General features: G+C 41.7%; 1 protein-coding gene across 4 annotated transcripts in view; it reads right to left on the minus strand.

The window, feature by feature from the left end:
* Positions 1–20,070, minus strand: part of pak5 (p21 protein (Cdc42/Rac)-activated kinase 5) — a 72,391-nt gene that overhangs the window by 40,362 nt on the left and 11,959 nt on the right. For 2 of the 4 annotated variants that reach the window (XM_051654598.1, XM_051654594.1), the window contains exon 1: positions 14,653–14,900. The exons of 1 other annotated variant lie outside the window; for it this stretch is intronic. In XM_051654598.1, coding sequence (XP_051510558.1) covers positions 14,653–14,668 — 16 coding nt within the window. In that variant the 5' untranslated portion in view covers positions 14,669–14,900. Of the gene's footprint in view, positions 1–6,368; positions 6,596–14,652; positions 14,901–20,070 lie in introns of those variants that run through there. One more of the 4 variants, XM_051654597.1, reaches the window with a different exon arrangement.

The following is a 20,070-nucleotide window of genomic DNA, read 5'->3' on the forward strand; positions in this document are numbered from 1 at the left end:
AGTTGGAAACCTTATAGCCTAAATAAATACAAAGTATAAGTCAAAGTTAAGAATGAGGAAATTGAAAGGGAGTGTGAAGAGACTGTGAGTATGAGCAAATATTCCGGAATCAGAGAGCACGAGGATGTGCTACGCGAATGTGGTAGTGCAGCAAAAGGTGAGCTAGTAGACTACACTACTATTCGATAATAAATGAATAGATAAGTAATGTATCTTGTTATTTTGCCATCATGTCCGTGCAGCTGCCAGCTAGATGCAGGCCCGGTTCTGCGGGGGTGCGAGCGTTAGAGCACCCTCAATTAAATATGTAAACTTAATAATACTGTATATTGGCAAAGCATTTTTCCTTGAATCCCGGCGAACACACACAAAAAATCCCTGCATCAAAACCAATAAATATGTATGATAACTTAATAAACCCTTTAAAACTTAACATAAAATTAGGATGAGAAATTGCTCATTTTAACTTACAGACCCAAAGTCTGATAGCATTAAATCAGAAACATTTTAATGTATCAAATCATATATTATTATTATTATTTTTTTTTATGAATTTCACTTTTACCTGCAATATTTTTCCTGGTACCAGTCCATGTTTTCATTATTGCCATAAAGGACTAGAACAAACTTTAAAGTTGAAAAGATTGTGGTTTTCTGGGCTGGTTGTATCACTCGGGTCCAGTTTAAACCGAAAAGCGCAAATTTGTGCGTATGCGAGTTTCCGTGCCAATGCACACGTTTTATCACTTGTAGAGGCGTGTTTGATGATTTGTTTGAAGTAAATAATGGTAATTTAGAACTGACATTTTTTGCTAACAGAGAAATATTTGACTGATTACAAACGATAAGGAAGGTCTGGTTCACCCGACTGTCTAACAGCCGTTGTAAACCAGTCCAAAATAAACAGCGAGATTTTATATACAAAAACAAAACAATACAATCACATCATTTCAGATGTGTACATTACTAATCATTTGAAAATGTAATAAGTGTTGGCCAATAGTCTATATTTCACCCAGTGGGGCACCTCAACCCATGTGGGTAAAGGGGCAGTTGCTCAGGCCGCTGTAGCTACCCCCTGTGTGCATGTTTGGAACCAAGTATACTACAGAGAAATTTAATGTTGGAGCGGGATTTGAGTGAACGCTTTTTAACTGGTGAGTGTGAGCGGTACTTGAGTGGAGCGTCCGCTTGGGCCGTGAGCGGTTGAGTGTAGCGAACACACATGGAGCGGGTTATTGAGCGTCACACCGCTCTGCTTCGCTCACATGCTCTAGCAACCGGGCCAATTTGGTTGTTTAGGAGACCTGGCTGGAGTCAATCAGCACACCCTGGATTTGACCTCGTGACTCCAGGGGTGATAGTCAGCATCTTTACTCGCCGAGATACCCAGGCCCCATTAGAGAGAGATTATTAACAAATTATGTCATTTACTCACTGGAGTCGCAGTGTTTAAAAGGGATAAAATTTATCATCTGGTTGGCAGAAGTTTATCATTTTACCGTGTCACGTCTTTGCCCGAGAATCTGAATAAACTATTGACAAGTAAGGGGATTAAAATGAAGTGCAAACTAGTTATCTGGATCTTGCCTGCACTGATTTCACAGTAAAATTCAAAATAAATTTATTGACACACACACCACACACACACAGACACACAAACACACACACACACCACACACACACACAGACACACAAACACACACGCCACACACACACACAGACACACACACACCACACAAACACACACACCACACCACAGATAGACACACACAACACACACACACACACACACACACACACACACACACACAGAGACTCACACACAGACACACACACACCACACACAGACACACACCACACACAGACACACCACACACATACACACAGACACACACACCACACACACACAGACACAGACACACACACACCACACACACACACACACACACACACACATATGTTGGTGCAGCTATCATTATGAGGACTCTCCATAGACATAATGATTTTTATACTGTATGAACTATTGATTCTATCCCCTAAACACACACACACACACACTCTCTCTCACACACACATGTTGGTGCAGCTATCATTATGAGGACTCTCCATAGACATAATGATTTTTATACTGTACAAACTATAGATTCTATCCCCTAACCCTAACCCAACCCCTAAACACACACACACACACACACACACACACACACACACACACACACACACACACACACACCACACACACAGACACACACACCACACGTTGGTGCAGCTATCATTATGAGGACTCTCCATAGACATAATGATTTTTATACTGTATGAACTATAGATTCTATCCCCTAACCCTAACCCTACCCCTAAACCTAACCCTCACACACACATACACACACACACACACGTTGGTGCAGCTATCATTATGAGGACTCTCCATAGACATAATGATTTTTATACTGTATGAACTATAGATTCTATCCCCTAACCCTAACCCTACCCCTAAACCTAACCCTCACAAAAAACTTTCTGCATTTTTACATTTTCAATAAAACATCATTTAGTATGTTTTTTAAGTGATTTAATTATGGGGACACTAGAAATGTCCTCATAAACCATATTTATAGCATAATACCCTTGTAATTACCAGTTTATAACCTAAAAAAAAAAGTCCTCGTAAACCACTTAAACCTGCCCACACACACACACACACACACACACACACACACACACAAACACACACTCACTCACACACTCACACACACACTCAAACACACACACAAACACACGCACAAACACACGTTTGCTGATCTATGCAGTTTTAAAAGAATAGAAATATGTGTTGCTGTTCATTCATATATGTATTGTTAATTCTTCAGAGCGGATGATAGTAAAGTTGAACTAGTATGCACTCTGAGTGTTCTGCTGATACAGAGACAGATTCATGCAGTGCATACTTCACATACCTCTCATAAGTACACTAAAAATAACTCTGTAATGTAACGAGTGAAACAGGATATTCAATGAGAATAAATATAGGGTGCGACTTGATTTTTTCCATGAGGAATTGACTGAATGGTGTAAAGTGCCTCTATTTGACAGATGGATGAATAATAATAAGCAATGTCTCAAACTGCACTTCAAGTCTGTAATCAAAAGATCTCAATATGGCCTCAAATATTTGATCAAATCATCTAAGTTTTGTCTCCAGAGTTATAAACGAGCAACCGCTGATCTGTGCCTTTAATGCTTTTGACCATATAAGCCTTTTCATTTATCACATTTCAAAATCAATATTGAGTTATTCTTCTCATACACTAAGAGTTCCTTTACTCATATACTGTGAAATGTGTGCAGGGATTGGAGGGATTACGGGCCAGTGGGCGGCGTGTGATGAAACCTGTGACCTACATCCAGAAGGACATCTTCAAAATGGGATTACAAAGACTAGAGGAAGCAAACAGACTCCTGGGACACTCGGGTCAGAGACAGAAAGGCTTGTACAGGACAGTCAGACGTGAAGAGAGGCTTTTAGTGAGAGCGTGTTAGAGAAAGTGAATGCACACATCATCTAAACATCACTACACATGGCTTTTAGAGATCAGAATGCTACAGATGATGCAGACGATGGCTGTTTTTAGAGCAAAATATTCTGAGATGCAAACTCAGAATATTGGATGTTTGACAAACAAAACACAAAACTACAAATCAAAAGCCATTAGACGGAAACATGATGAAGAGAGAAATTCAGCAAACTAACCATCAGGAGAACACCTTACTATTCCTGGAGATACAATGAAAATGATTTATCTGAGCAGCCTGTTGATCACATGTGATTTTATTAGAACTGTCAAAATGAACACATTAATGCATGCAATTCATTTAATATGTTTAACACATTTATTTTCACGTGGAGTTCAAAGCGGCACTCATGCACTGACGCGAATCATGAATGCAGCTTCACAACTGCTGTAACAAAGCGGACAGACACAGTCTGCCGGCTGATTAATATTGTGGAGGACGAGAGTTTACGAGATATTTAATGTCCATTGCAATGAATATTCAATCTATGTGGGGTTTAATTAGTCAACGTTTAATGTTACTTGATTTGGTGCTATTTTACTGTATTTCTCATTATTCTGTAGAGGGCTTTGTTTGGAAAATGTTAATAAAGCATTAAACTATTATATATTGTTTTGTTTTCTTTCCTAAGAAGGAAATAAATGCATTATGACAGGAAAAGAAATACATGTTGAGTCAAATTTCATCATGATTAAATCTGCGATTAATCGTGATTAACTGTGAAAAATTATTTGATTAATCGCAATTAAATATTTAATAGACTGACAGCGCTATATTTGATCCCTCAAGTAGACTGAAAATGATAGAGACCAAAATCTGTATTTTAAATGGCTAATTCCAGCTCTAAATTCTGACCGGATGAGCTGTGAGTGCACATTATTTGAGTTCTATATAAATGTGCCAATCACTTCACAGAACAGCCAAAACATAGAATGATAAATGATGAATTGGTTAGGGTTATTTTTTATCATTGGTAAAAGTAATTATATATTAAAGCTGCAGTATGTAACATTTTTCATGTAATATTCACATTTTTTTTTGCCAATGTGTGAACAGCTTCTAATGCAACTTAAAAAATGAGCCCTTCCCGGACTTCCTAGGTTGCCTATTAAAGCCTGTAGACTGATTTTCATGCGAAGGGAGCGGGTCGGTTTTGCTGGGAAAATCCAAAGGATGTGACGTTTATGCATGCTCCCGAGAGCCTCAGTGCTTCTCTTCCACTATACAACAGCGACAACAGTCTGCAACACTAGGTAACGTTATCTTAGAGATGGAATGTCCGGCTCACAGCACAACACCGACTCCTACACAAACTCAGAGTAAGCCAAAAAACATTTATACACTGAATCCCGTCTGGCTAAGCGTGAACATGATCGTGATCGAGCGAAAACTAGAGTGAACATCGGCAGGACATTTGATTCCTGGAGGGACTTTCATTTGGATTTGGGGATCAGAACCGACCCTGAATTGGCGTTCTTCTTATTGGACATGTAAGCTTACATAACTGCAAAGCATGTGAAATATAGTGCCATAAGGATTGATCTGTGTCATTTTAGCTAACTTGATCTTGCCTGCTAACACTGATGAATTGCATTTCCTTGCTTCGTAACTTTCAAATAATTTCAACGATCTTCTCTTTATACTAAAAGTCACGTATGGTGATTCAAAGTAACTGACATAATGTTAATCTGTAATTATTCAGCAAGGTAAACTACAACAACACATGAAATGAATGCTAGACAATGTTCAAGATAATGCAGAAAGCTCCATTCATTAGTGTAACGTAACTTGGTTATACAGAAAATATATACAATCTATTATTATAAAACAATAACGCATTGATATATCAAAATGACAGTTATGATGGAATCACATCAATACTGAATTGTGTCAACATATTCATAATGTACAGTCTATTTTATAAACAGCTACTGTCTCACACACTCACACACACTATACACACACACACACTCAGACACACACACAGACACACACACAGACTACACACACACACACACACTACACACACACACAGACAGACACACACACACACTCACACACACACACACTCACACAGACACACACACACTACACACACACACACAGACAGACACACACACACACACACACACACAGAGAGAGACACACACTCACACACACCCTGGGGCAGTGGTGGCTCAGCGGTTAAAGCTCTGGGTTTCTGATCAGAAGGTCAGGGGTTCAAGCCCCAGCACTGCCAAGATGCCACTGTTGGGCCCTTGAGCAAGGCCCTTGACCCTATCTGCTCCAGGTGTGCTGTATCATGGCTGACCCTGCACTCTGACCCCAGCTTAGCTGGGATATGTGAAAAAAAGAATTTCACTGTATATGTGCAAATGTATAATGTGTGATAAATAAATATTATTATTAAATTATAATTATTAATTAATTACACTCACACACACACACCCACACACACACTCATAAAATACTGTAGTCCAACTGCAAAAGCCCAAAGAAAACTCTAAATGACTGTTTTTACCGTTTTGCAACACAAGTGTATCACAGCGCGAAATCTGATTAGCGAGAATGTGTTTAGAGTTTTGCAAAAAGATTGACTGATTCGACAAATGGGTTTAGGCCACAGAGCATTTGGTTCAGAGAATGGGGTTTAGTGTTTTAGCAATTCAGAAAATCTGTAAGAAAGTAAACAGAGTCCTTTTTCAACACATGCTGACTTTAACCATGGTAAATGTGGTGTTTTGCTTTAATAAACTCTTAGTAACTTTAGTTATCATGCTTTCTAACAGTCTTACTGATGTCTCTTCTGAGAGCTTCTGTATCCTCCACCGTCTGCTGTAGCGTTCACTCGACACACGTCATCAGTTCATGCGGCAATCGCCCTGCGGTCCAGAGGAAGAGCGCGCTCGAGACCTGCCGTTCTGTTTGTCCTCACACCATCTGTCACCAACACACACCCTCAACAGGACACGCCCCACGACTATTCTGGTCTCCCATTCACAAATGCCACATCACGCACACACAGACACGCACACACAGACACGCACACACGCAAACAGACACACACACACTAACAGACACACACACAGACAGACACACACACAGACAGACACACACACAGACAGACACACACACACACACACACAGACAAACACACACTCACACACACACACACACACACACAGACACACACACACTCACACACACACACACACACACACACTCACACACATGGACACACACACACACTCACACAGACACACACACTCACACACACACACAACACACAGACACACAACACACACACACACACACACACACACAACACACATACACACACACACACAGACACACACACTCACATAGACACACTCACACACACAGACACACCACTGCAGCTGCAATTACACTGCAAAAAATTATTTTCAAGACAAGTTTTTTTTTTATCTAGTTTTCCTGTAAAAATTATCTAAACATTTTTAAAATCTGATTTATTTACTTGTCAAGCAAAATGATATAAGATATTATGTCTTGTTTAAGTGAACTTTAGACTTAAACCAGAAAGAAAAAAATCTGCCAATGGGGTAAGAAAATGAACTTGTTTTCGCTTTGATTTAAGGTTATTTCCCTATCTGTCACTCACTCGACGTTGTGTCGATGTAGTGACACTAGGGGTCACTCTTGGGAGCCCAAAACACCTCTGCTTTTTTTAAAAAAGGCCAATGAGAATTGGCGAGTGGAATTTGCATGCCACTCCCCCGGACATACGGGTATAAAAGGAGCTGGTATGCAACCACTCATTCAGATTTTCTCTTCGGAGCCAAGCGGTTCTATTCATTGAAGCTGAATTCATCCGCGAACTTCATTTACCTCATCTGCTGGATTCTACGGTGCATTTCACCCGTGGAGTGCAGAGAACGCCCCTGGGCGCTTCGGCAGAAACAACTAAAAGTGTATATTCTAAAAAGAGTATATTTTCTTTCTAAAAGAGCGGCACACACGGAATGTCTTTTTAAAGATGCCTTTCCGTTTGTGTGTTATTCCTGGTTGCGGTCGTTATCTCTCCGCCTCTGATGGCCACGATCGCTGTCTTACATGTCTGGGCGCTGCCCACACGAAGATATCGTTCGTGGATGGGTCTTGTCCTCATTGCAAGAACATGACCATGGCAACGTTGCAGTCGCGGCTTGCATTCATAAGAATGCAAGCAACCCCAGCGGCTCCCCGCCTCAGTCCTTCTACCTATGGGTATGAGGCCATGCCGGTTAGCACTGGGTGCGATTTGGGGACCTCAATGGGAACACCTCCTCCGGGTATCCCCCAACGGACCTCCCATTCCCCAGCATGCTTGCTTGCCCTGGTCGGGCGCTCGGACGAGATCATCTCGTTCGACATCTCGTTCGGAGCCCGAGAAGAAGACGAGTTATCGAGCGCAGCATCGGAGAGCGGGCTCGTCCAGTCGGACGCAGAGGCTTCGACTGGGCTTCCTCCCTCGGGAATGGTCACCCAGCTGGCTTAAGACTCGAGTCCCGAAGTGGGCGTGGCCATCGCCATGGGACACATCACGTGGCAATCACGCTGATCTGTTGCTGCCTCTTCAGCCCTTGGACCGACCTTGCATTTCTACGGGCAGGGGTTCCCCTAGAGCAGGTCTCCAGGTGTGTCGTGGTTACAACAGATGCCTCCAAGATGGGCTGGAGCACCGTATGCAACGGGCACACAGCCGCCGGCTCCTGGACTGGCCCGCGGCTGCGCTGGCACATCAACTGCCTAGAGTTGTTGGCAGTACCGCTCGCCCTGCAGAGGTTTCGGCCGTTGATCCAGAGCAAGCACGTGTTGGTCCGGACGGACAACACAGCATCTGGAGTCAGCAGCGCTTCAAGTTGCTACAAGCCACTCACATCCCGGGTGACCTCAACACCACAGCGGATGCGCTGTCACATCAGGTTACCCTCAGGGGAGAGTGGAGACTCCATCCTCAGGTGGTCCAGCTGATTTGGAGTTGATTCGGTCGAGCAGAGGTAGACCTGTTTGCTTCCTGGGAATCCTCCCACTGCCCGCTTTGGTACGCCCTGACCGAGGCACCCCTTGGTATAGATGCGCTGGCACACAGCTGGCCCCCTGGACTACGCAAATACGCGTTTCCCCCAGTAAGCCTCCTTGCACAGACCCTGTGCAAGGTCAGGGAGGACGAGGAGCAGATCATCCTAGTAGCACCCTACTGGCCCACCCAGGCGTGGTTCTCGGATCTCATGCTCCTCGCAACAGCCCCCCCCCCCCCCGGCGAATTCCCCCAAGTAAGGACCTTCTTTCTCAGGGACAGGGCACCATCTGGCACCTGTGACCAGACCTCTGGATTCTCCACGTCTGGCCCCAGGACGGGATGCAGAAGACCTAAGTGGCCTACCACCCGCGGTGGTAGACACAATTACTCAGGCTAGGGCTCCCTCTATGAGGCGCCTGTATGCCCCCAGATATGCGCAGTCAGATCAGTGCTTTCCTTCCTGCAGGAGAGGCTGGAGGGGCGGCTGTTCTCCACCCTGAAGGTGTATGTAGCCACTATTTCGGCTCATCACAATGCAGTAGATGGTAAGTATTTGGGAAGCACAACTTGATCATCAGGTTCCTGAGAGGCGTTAGGAGGTTGAATCCCTCCAGACCATGCCTCGTCCCCTCATGGGACCTCTTTGTAGTCCTTCGGGGTCTACAGGGAGCTCCCTTTGAGCCCTTGGAGTCAGCTGAGCTTAAGGCACTCTCTTTTAAGACTGCCCTCCTGACTGCGCTTACTTCCATCAAAAGGGTTGGGGACCTGCAGGCGTTCTCTGTCAGCGAATTGTGCCTGGAGTTTGGACCGGGTTACTCTCACGTGATCCTGAGACCCCGACCGGGCTTTGTGCCCAAGGTTCCCACGACTCCTTTTGGGAATCAGGTGGTGAACCTGCAAGCGCTGCCCCAGGAGGAGGCAGACCCAGCCTTGGTGTTGCTGTGTCTGGTGCGAGCTATATGCATCTATTTGGATTGCACGCAGAGCCTTAGAAGCTCTGAGCTGCTCTTTGTTTGCTTTGGTGGACAGCGGAAAGGAAGCACTGTCTCCAAACAGAGGATCGCCCACTGGGTCATCGACGCCATCACGATGGCATATCCGGCTCAGGACCTGCTACCCCCTGCGGGGTTACGAGCCCACTCAACCAGGAGTGTGGCAGCCTCCTGGGCCCTGGCCAGTGGCACCTCTTTGGCAGACATCTGCAGAGCAGCAGGCTGGGCAACACCCAACACCTTTTCGAGGTTCTACAATTTCCAGGTTGAGCTGGTCTTGTCCCGTGTATTGGCAGCCATGAGCAGATAAGTTCCGGGACAACTGTGCCGGGTGTACTGCTTGCGCATAGCGCCTTTCCCCTCCCTTGAGGTGAAGATGTGCTCTCTTGACTCCCAGTCATGTTCACAGACTGTGATCCCTGGATGACTTTCCTCCTTAGCCCTCTGGCAGTTGAGTTTGCGCTGAAACTCGCTGACTGGCCCAGTATGGACGCTAATGAGCACCTGTACTGAGGTAGGTGCTCCACATGTGCTGGTTCCCCGAAGGTGACTCCATGTGATATCTTCCGAAAAATCGTTTCCCTAGTGGCAAACTGCGTCTTCCTTGGGCAAGGAAGGAGGCCCCTCTGCCCCCGGTCGCCATGGGACCTCTCCACATGACATACTTCCGACAAGACTCGGTAAGACCATGTAATAATTAATTATAATTTTCTTTATTTATCACACATTATACATTTGCACATATACAGTGAAATTCTTCTTTTTCACATATCCCAGCTAGGCTGGGGTCAGAGTGCAGGGTCAGCCATGATACGGCGCCCCTGGAGCAGATAGGGTCAAGGGCCATGCTCAAGGGCCCAACAGTGGCATCTTGGCGGTGCTGGGGCTTGAACCCCCGACCTTCTGATCAGTAACCCAGAGCCTTAACCGCTGAGCTACCACTGCCCACATGTGACGTATTCCACTCAAAATACCCCCCCCTTTTTGGGTGGGGTGTGGTCGCCATGGTGTCTTCCCCTTGGGAGGGACACCCCCCGACACAGACACTTTTGGCTCCCAGTCAGTCAACAAATTCCACTCTTTTTGGGGAGAAAAGAGAGGGAAAAGAGGCCTCGGCTGGGCAGCCTGTCCCTGTAATTGGGCAGTCCACTTGTTCCTGATGGACCGTTCGACGCTCATAAGAGCGTTGGGGGAGGTTACGTGACGGCCTGGTGCGCTGGCTACGAGGCACACAGCAGACTGCCTGTCACACACCGCCAGTTCACGTAACACAGTTCAGCTAGTTGTGGCGTTTTGTATAGGGACCCCTAGTGTCACTACATCGACACAACGTCGAGTGAGTGACAGATAGGGAACATCCTGGTTACTTTCGTAACCTCCGTTCCCTGATGGAGGGAACGAGACATTGTGTCCCACTTGCCACAATGCTGAACTACCCACTGAAATGGCCGGGACCTGGTCTCGGCTCCTCAGCACAAAACCTGAATGAGTGGTTGCATACCAGCTCCTTTTATACCCGTATGTCCGGGGGAGTGGCATGCAAATTCCACTCGCCAATTCTCATTGGCCTTTTTTCAAAAAAGCAGAGGTGTTTGGGGCTCCCAAGAGTGACCCCTAGTGTCACTACATTGACACAACGTCTCATTCCCTCCATCAGGGAACGGAGGTTACGAAAGTAACCAGGACGTTTTCTCACCCCATTGGCAGACTGTTTTTTCTTGTTTTAAGCATTTATCTTACTAGATTTGGTTAGATTTCTCTCAAAACAAGACTTAAAATCTTAAGGAAGTCTGCTTGTCAAGTAAATAAATCATGTTTTAAGAATGTTTAGATAATTTTACTGGAAAAAAAGAAAAAAAATACTTGTCTTGAAAATAATTTTCTTGCAGTGTAAAACTAAACTCAATGAACACAGTTTTCACTTTCACTTAAAGGACAACAGCCTCACTGCAGATCAGACGTCAATCATTGCTGAGACAGCGTGAACACCCAGGTAACGTTCAGGTAACGTTCATAAAGAAAAACAATGTTAACTTTTACTGGACCAGATATGTCACATGACTGTTGTCATGTTGTTTCATCTGTATATTGATCAGTTAGATTTATGAGTTTGACCGCATCAACAATCATGTGACCAAAGTCCAAAATGAACTGTCACACCTGCCAACAGATGAATTTTTTATTAACACTTTACATCCTAAATACATTTTAACTGATTTCCGCCAAAATCGCATGCCCAAAAGTAAGAGCTTATAACTCTTTTGCAAAGAACGTTTCAAAATGTAAGAAAATATATTTAGATCCCGCTCAGAGACTCTTATGCTAAACACAGAAAATATGAGGGCTAAAAAAATGAACTTTTCAGTTATTATTCAGTTTGACATTATACCTTTAAGGCAGGAAGTATGGATCAGTCAGTGGTGATAAAATGTACTTTAGTGTTGTTCTCCAACATGTCAGCTATACCAGGAAAAAATAAATTAGTTGATAGGACAAAGCAATCCAAAGTTATCGTATATGGAACCATGCTTCTCAAGGTGGACTTTTATCAAAGTGTCCAAAACATATCTCCAAATCATAATTAATACGTTTTATTGAACATTAAAACAGAATAACTAAAAACTATGAATGCAAAAATCTAAAATATATATATAAATACTTAAACTAGTCCAAAATTATAAATGTCAGAGCACATTGGCTTCTTTTTCCATCACTCCAAAAATGTGCGTTGAGCGCCCTCTTGTGTGCAGTCTATGTATGTGCGCTCTGGTTCTATTATTGACCCCACACTGAACACGTGACATGTAACACAATGCAGATTGCCCAAATATGCTATCTGACACTCTCTAGAGGTCCAATGAGAGCGATCTGACACATCTATGACATGAAGAATCGTGTTTCAGTGAGACGTTCCCAGAGAACACCGTTGCTATAGCGATCGACCATCAGCGCTATCCACAGTAGCTCTCATCACACTATTTGAAGAATATCTCTGGATCTCCAAATCGTATGACGTCGAGTGAGGGCTTGTTTGATTCAGGATCGCCAGCTGTAAGTTGTGATATGTCATTGTCTTTACCATGTGTATTTTTCATGAAGTAATAAACCAAAACGTGACGGAAAGTCTTTTGTTTAATATACATTAATGTGGATTTCACACGCTAATACTCCCTATAGTTTGGTCTATGAATGAAACAAATTTGCTCTTTATAGTCTACTAATCAAGACCTTTCCAAAGATATATAACACATGGCTGTGTGATCTTCTTCATCTTTTTTACTGTATTTTTTTATATGATTGTTGAGATCGCAAATTTGTGATTTTTACAAATCTGATAAAGTACTAATTTATCAGCCAATTTAAAAGCAGTATTTTAGAATTGGTCAGATCAGGTATATTCATTGTAAAGATAAGAGTCTAAGCTTTAAAACGACACCAAATTTGTGCAATTTGTACCTTTTGTGGTATAATAATAAGCAGTTAGTTTTCAGTTATAAATACCCCATTTCTCACGCTTTAGAAGTGTGTTAAGCATGTGAGGATGTGTATTTATCAACCTGTTACATAATCACACAGGCTCACTGAACCAAGTTTAAACTTGTTTTGTCGATATTTCAGAAAGAACCCACATAATTTTTTCACTGTGAACCATAGACATCCATTTATATTTGAAATGTGCTGCTCGAAAGAACCCCGAAGTGCATTTGTCTGCGGTGTGACAGAGTAATTTCATCTTTAGGAAAATAACTTTTTTTGTACCACATAAGAAAGAAAACATCGGGGTTTGGAACGAGACGAGGGAAGTGTATTACAGGACATTGACATACATCATTTGTATTGCAGAGATAAATATGGAATGAGTAAACAAATTTGTTCACAGATGTTTCTTTTCTTAAAATAAAGTTTTGGACAGGACGCTATCTTAAATTATAAATTAGTTGCCTTTAATGCCTTTAATTTGTGTTGATTGGTTGGGCTCTATTGGAATAGATGTTGTGTAGTTTCTAACAATTTCACCATCTCGTCCAAATGATTACAACTCTGTGGCAGCGGGGGTGTAGTCGAGTGTCTGTCCGGAGAGAGAGAAAGCGGTAAGGGCGCTTACACCTGAGCTAGATTATGTCTAACACCTGTCTCTAATTCCAGTGAGCATGGGGAGAGCGGCATATAAACGGCCATGCCACCAGCAGAGAGAGAGAGAGAGAGTGAGTTACGGGCAGCTGCCCGGCATGTGTTTGTCTTTTTGTTTAAGTTTATTATTAAATTAGTTGTCATGAGACTATTTAGGAAATATGTATTTTTCCACTGAAAAATTAATCATTGAGCCCTTGAATAACATCATGATCTCTTGTGAATTTGTGGCAGCGTTATACTGTAGTTGAGTGAGTGTGGTGGCGAAATATTGAGACTCATCGTTCGTTACTTTGTTTGTCAGATTTTTGTTGAGGTGGCAAAATCATGTCATCGCAACATAATGTTTTGGAGTTACAACAATGAAGAAAAAAAAACTTTTCTTCCTGGATAACCATCTTTTGGTAAATTTCCATATTTGCATGTGTTATTTGGCAAATGTTAATTTTGGACTCCGCATACTTGTATGATGCAACATTTAATAAAGGAAATAAATATTTAAAATGCAATAACATCACAGCTCACACACACCCTGTAAATTTAGTTTTAAACTAAAAACTCGAAATAATTTCTGGACCGTCTGATGGTTGATTAAACACTTTGATTTTAATCAGTCTTTAAAGACACTATAAATCTCTCTGATAAATTCACACCTGCTTTTGAAGTGAGAGTGTTCATTTGTGTACAGAACTCATGTGACGCATGATAAACCTCAAACAGCCTGAAGACACCTGCAGAACATTCACATGCTTCATAACAAGAACATTTACAAGAAAATCCATCTATTTATTATTCCAATGGAGTTTACCTGAAAAAGCAACTAAATATAACTAAAAAAATCTCAATCACTGCTCTGAGTTTATGCAATACTTGAAAAAGCTAAATCTTCTAGTATTCAAAAGTTAAAAGTACCTGATCTCAGATTCATTGTTCTTCTTTAAGCCAAAGCTGTTGATCACAGATCGCCACATATTCACACAAACTTCCATCAGAGGTGTTTTTAGCAGCAGGACGAGTGCGAATCATGTTGAGTTTCAGTGTTCTGTGTTCATTCATGCACAGTCTGATAGTCTCAATGAAAAACCAGCTGACGCAGCAGACCGTCTGACGGACCGGACCACTAACACATCATCCCACGGCCAGAAATACAGCCGTAACACTTCCTGTAATGCACCAGATCAACACATCAACACAACTCCAACAGCCTGTCTAACACCACACGTGTGAGAGAGACACACAGACAGACAGACAGACAGAGAGACAGCTGCTACAGTCAGTTAACACAGAGCTTGTGTTTTCAAGACCACATGGTGACTGTCACTGACACACACACACACACACACGCGCACACACACACACACACACACACACACACAGTTAAAATGTTGCTCTTTCTTAGCTCAAGAGACTTAAACATTTAGACAACCAACTTTCAAAGTTTGTCTTGACATATTTTCCTTTATATTTTATGTTGCTCTTTCATACTGTAGCTCACTTAAAGGGATAGTTCATCCAAAAATGAAAATTCAGTCATTGTTTAGTCATCCCTGTGTTGTTATAATCAATGTTCCCTCTAAGCTTGTACGCATGTGCAGTCGAGCACTTCTAATATTTCTCCTGCGCAGATGGAAAAAACATTCGTGCACTGCGCGCAGACTCAAAGGTGTGTGGGAAAACCTAGCAATTTTTGGTATTGGAGCTAAATGCATGCTCAGTGTATGAACTGGAAACCATGTGAATGTTCATCTTTTCATGGAGCTGAAGCTTTGAGTGAAATCTTGTGTGAAAACAAGGTGGAAATACACATTATTGAGTCATGAAACAACACATAAATATAACCACATTTACCGAAAGACGCGAGCACTGCTGGTGAATGTGGAAATGCAGCTGCGCATCCGAACGGTTAAATGTGCTTTATGGACAATGTCCATGCCTCGACAGATTAACATTCGCTTATGTCTCTTACATGAATGCAAACAAAAACTCAGGTATGTGTCATAATATCGGATCTGTGTAATGTAAATGCACTAATGCAGCTAACAGATCTGCCGCTGTCTATTATGTTGTTAATATTAATCAAAAAACAATATTGAAAGAAATGCTCTACAAGTGGATACATTTGAAAATGCCGTCTTCACGTTGTAGTGTGGACTGGGAAAAGGGATATATCTGAAAACGATGATGTATTTGTTGTTATGTGACGCAGTCATGTGATCCATTCAACCAAAACAATCAAGATGGCGGTGCTGTTGTGCCTGATATTCACTTTGATAGTGTTATTAAAGATAAATGTTACTTTGAACAACATTCACATTGCATTCCTTCAAAGGCGACGGGAAGGTGATTCGGAATTGCTGTCCGGCGATAGAACACGAGGACAATTGCGTTTCAGTACATGCATGCAACGGTGATTTTCTGCATGCGCAGTAAGGGGATTTAAGCGTCTCATACGTTTCAGTGTGGACGAGCAACTTTTGGAAAGCTCTTGAAAACGGCAGTGTGGACAGAGTGTTTCAAAACGAAAATGCCGTTTTCAAATGTATCCGGATTAATGTAGACGTGGCCTAATGCAACATGCCATTGTTTTAATTTAATATGTTAATATTTACATTCATTAATTTAGCTTTTTAAATAAAGGAGTGTGTTCAATAACATATTAGCCATTTTAACTGTGGTATTGAAATTTTAAATATCAAAAATTGTTTTTGTTTTTTCTGCTCAGGTGGCCAAAGTTTCCACCCAACAGAAATAGGATTTGCTCAGCAAGAACAAAAATAAGAGGGAACATTGGTCATAACCCCATATGACTTTCTTTCTTTTTCTTAACACAAAGAGAGAAAGTGTGAAGAAATGTTGTGCTCAGTGATGTCATACAATGGCAGTTTATGGTGACCACCTCTTCAAGCTTCAAAAGAACACAAAAGTATAATTCAGAAGTCTAATAAATTATTCCATGAGCCTCATGATTGTTATGACAGCATACGAGGAGGTTTGCTGAGAAAAAACCTAAATCGAATGTGTTATTTAGTGAAACTGTTGACCGTTGATCTTACAGTATGACGTGCGTGTTCATGAGACTGCACGAGAGCTACAGTTTACACAGCCCCCACTCCCGAGAAGGGGCGTTCAAGCTAAAAACCAGTGATGTTGATCTAAAAACAGGTCCGCCACAGTGATACTAACAAGAGAACACAACACAGTCGTATTCATTATCAGAGTAAAAACAGCACAACACACACACAGTAACAGCACGCTGTCAGACAGAAATAGAAAGATATTTGTATCCATGTGTAAAGAGATGATCACATGATCACATGATCTCACTCATATGGTGTTTGTTACACAGCCTGAAGCACAACATCTGCACGCGCACAGCGCACACACACACACACACACACCGATCAACACTTGAGTTGGAAAGCATGAACAGTCATTCATGAAGACGTGTCTATTTCTGTCTCGTGTGTGAAATGTGTCGTGAGTCTTAAACTCTCCGTTTCCTTTAAACAGCACATGGAGTCTCTCCTCCGATAACAACAGAAGCTCTTCAGTCACACGAGACAGAGACATCAGTTTATAATGGACAGAAATGATGATCATTTGTAAAACTATGAGCTTTAGGAGTTTAATAGAATATCTTCTTCTGAGCAGTTGACATGAATCATGTTTCATTGTCTCTTCATAAAAGAGATATTAAAATATATTTAAAACAAAATATTGATACACCTGGAATTGTATGAATGTGTTTTTGTTTATCAATTATCAACTTTCTCAATATGTCTCAAATTCACTATTTCATTTTGAGTGGAATATGGGAATACATCTTTCATTAGCATGTCCCCAGTGTTAATAAATAAGAGTCTCATTAAATAATTATAATTAATTTGTTAGAATCAAATTAAAAAATCATCTGGCATTCTATCGTACGGGTCTGTTGTTTTAAAAGATGACACTTGTTGATAAAAAGTGGTTATTAATACTTTCACAACATAAGACAAATTGTGAAGAAATGTTGTGCTCAGTGATGTCATACAATGGTAGTTTATGGTGACCACCTCTTCAAGCTTCAAAAGAACACAAAAGTATAATTCAGAAGTCTAATAATTATTCCATGAGCCTCATGATTGTTATGAAAGCATACGATGAGGTTTGGTGAGAAACAAACTGATAATGCGTTTTGTTTATCTAAAAACAGGTCCGATAGGTATAACATTCTCAAACAAAATCAAGTAGTTTTTAACCGACTCATGAGACAATGTCTTCAATATACAGTACTGTTATGACAAAGTTTACATTATTGTTGAGAACATCAGTTCATTAAAAGGTCATTAATAAAGATCAATATACAGGCTACTGAAAGTCTACTGGATGTTTGTTGAAACACTGTTTACTAGCTATAGCAAGCCAGTTGATAAGTCATGTATAGTCAGTTAAATATCTATTTGGGACCATCAAAATAAAGTGTTACTGCACACTTCAGAAGAACCAACATGCAAAAAACCAACCAACCGAAACAAATGAGCAAGCAAACAAATACATCCATAACACACGTCCTCTTCTGTGTTTATAAATCACATGTAAAATGCATGTGCGCATTCATGTGCCTTTCTGCCCTACTTTACACAGATAAACCCAAATGTGCCCTACCAAGAGTCCTGCCCGTCTGACCCACAGAGAAACACTCACAGCTCTGACTGATTACACTGAGTTTCAACAGCTCCTGATGTTAAACAGGATGTTTCTTGCCTGGTGCAATATTGTAAAAGAGTTTCTATAATGTAAAAACTCAAAAGATCATCCCCTCCAGGTTATTCAGAACATAAACATCATGAATATGACATCACAACCATGAGCTCATTAACATTTAAATGCCCATATTTACATATCAAATCTTATTTAGTATTCAGCAACTTCACACACCCTGATGAACAAGACCGTGTTGTATTTGACTGTATTTGAACCTCCTCTAAATAAACTCTTGTCATGAGTTGTTTGGACATTGAAGCCCATCAATCTAAGCAGACGTTGTTGATTTGACAGTAAAGAAACCAGTGGCGTGAGGTGCATTAACCAGATACCCCTTCGTGTTGTCCCCCCCGTTGTCTGTCACGTCACATAATGTGAAAGCCATGCTGCAATTTACATGTGTGTGTCTCATGTTTTAAATGAGAAGTTCTGATATCTCATGGAGGAGATATGAGCTGCGAGTCAACCAAAAATCCAGCAGTTGCTTTCAACACGTGCTGCACTGTGCATTTGGTTTAAAAGCATTCAAAGCTGCTGAAGGACAATTACTCGTGCCTCGATTGCTTGATTGGACTTGTTTATTTAATACAGTAATGCAGCATCAATTGCGAAACGATATATCAGTTTGAATTGTGGATAAAATATCTTTAAATGTCCGCGAAAGTTACATTTTCCAATATGTGTGCTGTCTTCAGACCTGTATGAACCTTTCCTGGGACTTGGCATGGACTAAAAGCCATTTTTGATGTTTTTCTTGATATCGTTTCTCGGGTGTTTTTCCATTCACCGCCATTGTTTGCTCCCGCTCATGGTCACAAATATGGCGGCTATAGGGAAAAATGGCATCACTGAAACAGGTCAGTACTCACGGTTGTCAGTCCCAAACAGTGACTGTCTGAACGTGGCCTTGTTCTGTTGTGTTTCTTACATACCTTTTTATTCGGGAGCAGCACTCAACAGAGCCTGTTAACATAGCGATCATGAGAGTCTCTTTGACTAAGCATTTACGATCGCACACAATGCAGGAAAGTTGTCAATAAGTCCATTAGTTTGAAGAAAATGTCATGCGGATTCTTCCCTGTAAAATCATCCATCAGTTTTAACACTGCTTGCTCTCTGTCTGTAGCACTGTTCATCGTCAGCCTCAAATGTGGCTGAAGGAAAAAAAAATTTCCTGTTTTACATTCATTCAGTGCGTAACCCCTTCTTCCAAGATCTGAGAAGGGGGCAAACAACTGAAGGCCAACCCGCATGGTGAAATTAACACATCTGATTGGTCAGGTTTTCTGTCACTCTGCTAAAACAAATGAATCACACAACCCTTCAAAAAATCCTCTGAATCTGAATCAAAGAATCAGAATGAGCTTTACTGCCAAGTGTTCTCATGTTCACAAGGAATTTTTTTTTTTTTTGGTGATAGGATAAACAAGTGCACACAGAACATTACAGTGAGACACAGAATATAAAACAAGGTAAGAGTATAAATAGACATACAAATAATAGGACTTTGGCAGCAGGGGCGTGGTCAAGCATCTCTCCGGAGAGAGAGAAAGCGGTAAGGGCGCTTGCACCTGAGCTAGATTA

Source organism: Myxocyprinus asiaticus, chromosome 25 (genome assembly GCF_019703515.2).
Source record: "Myxocyprinus asiaticus isolate MX2 ecotype Aquarium Trade chromosome 25, UBuf_Myxa_2, whole genome shotgun sequence".
Classification (NCBI taxonomy): Eukaryota; Metazoa; Chordata; class Actinopteri; order Cypriniformes; family Catostomidae; genus Myxocyprinus; species Myxocyprinus asiaticus.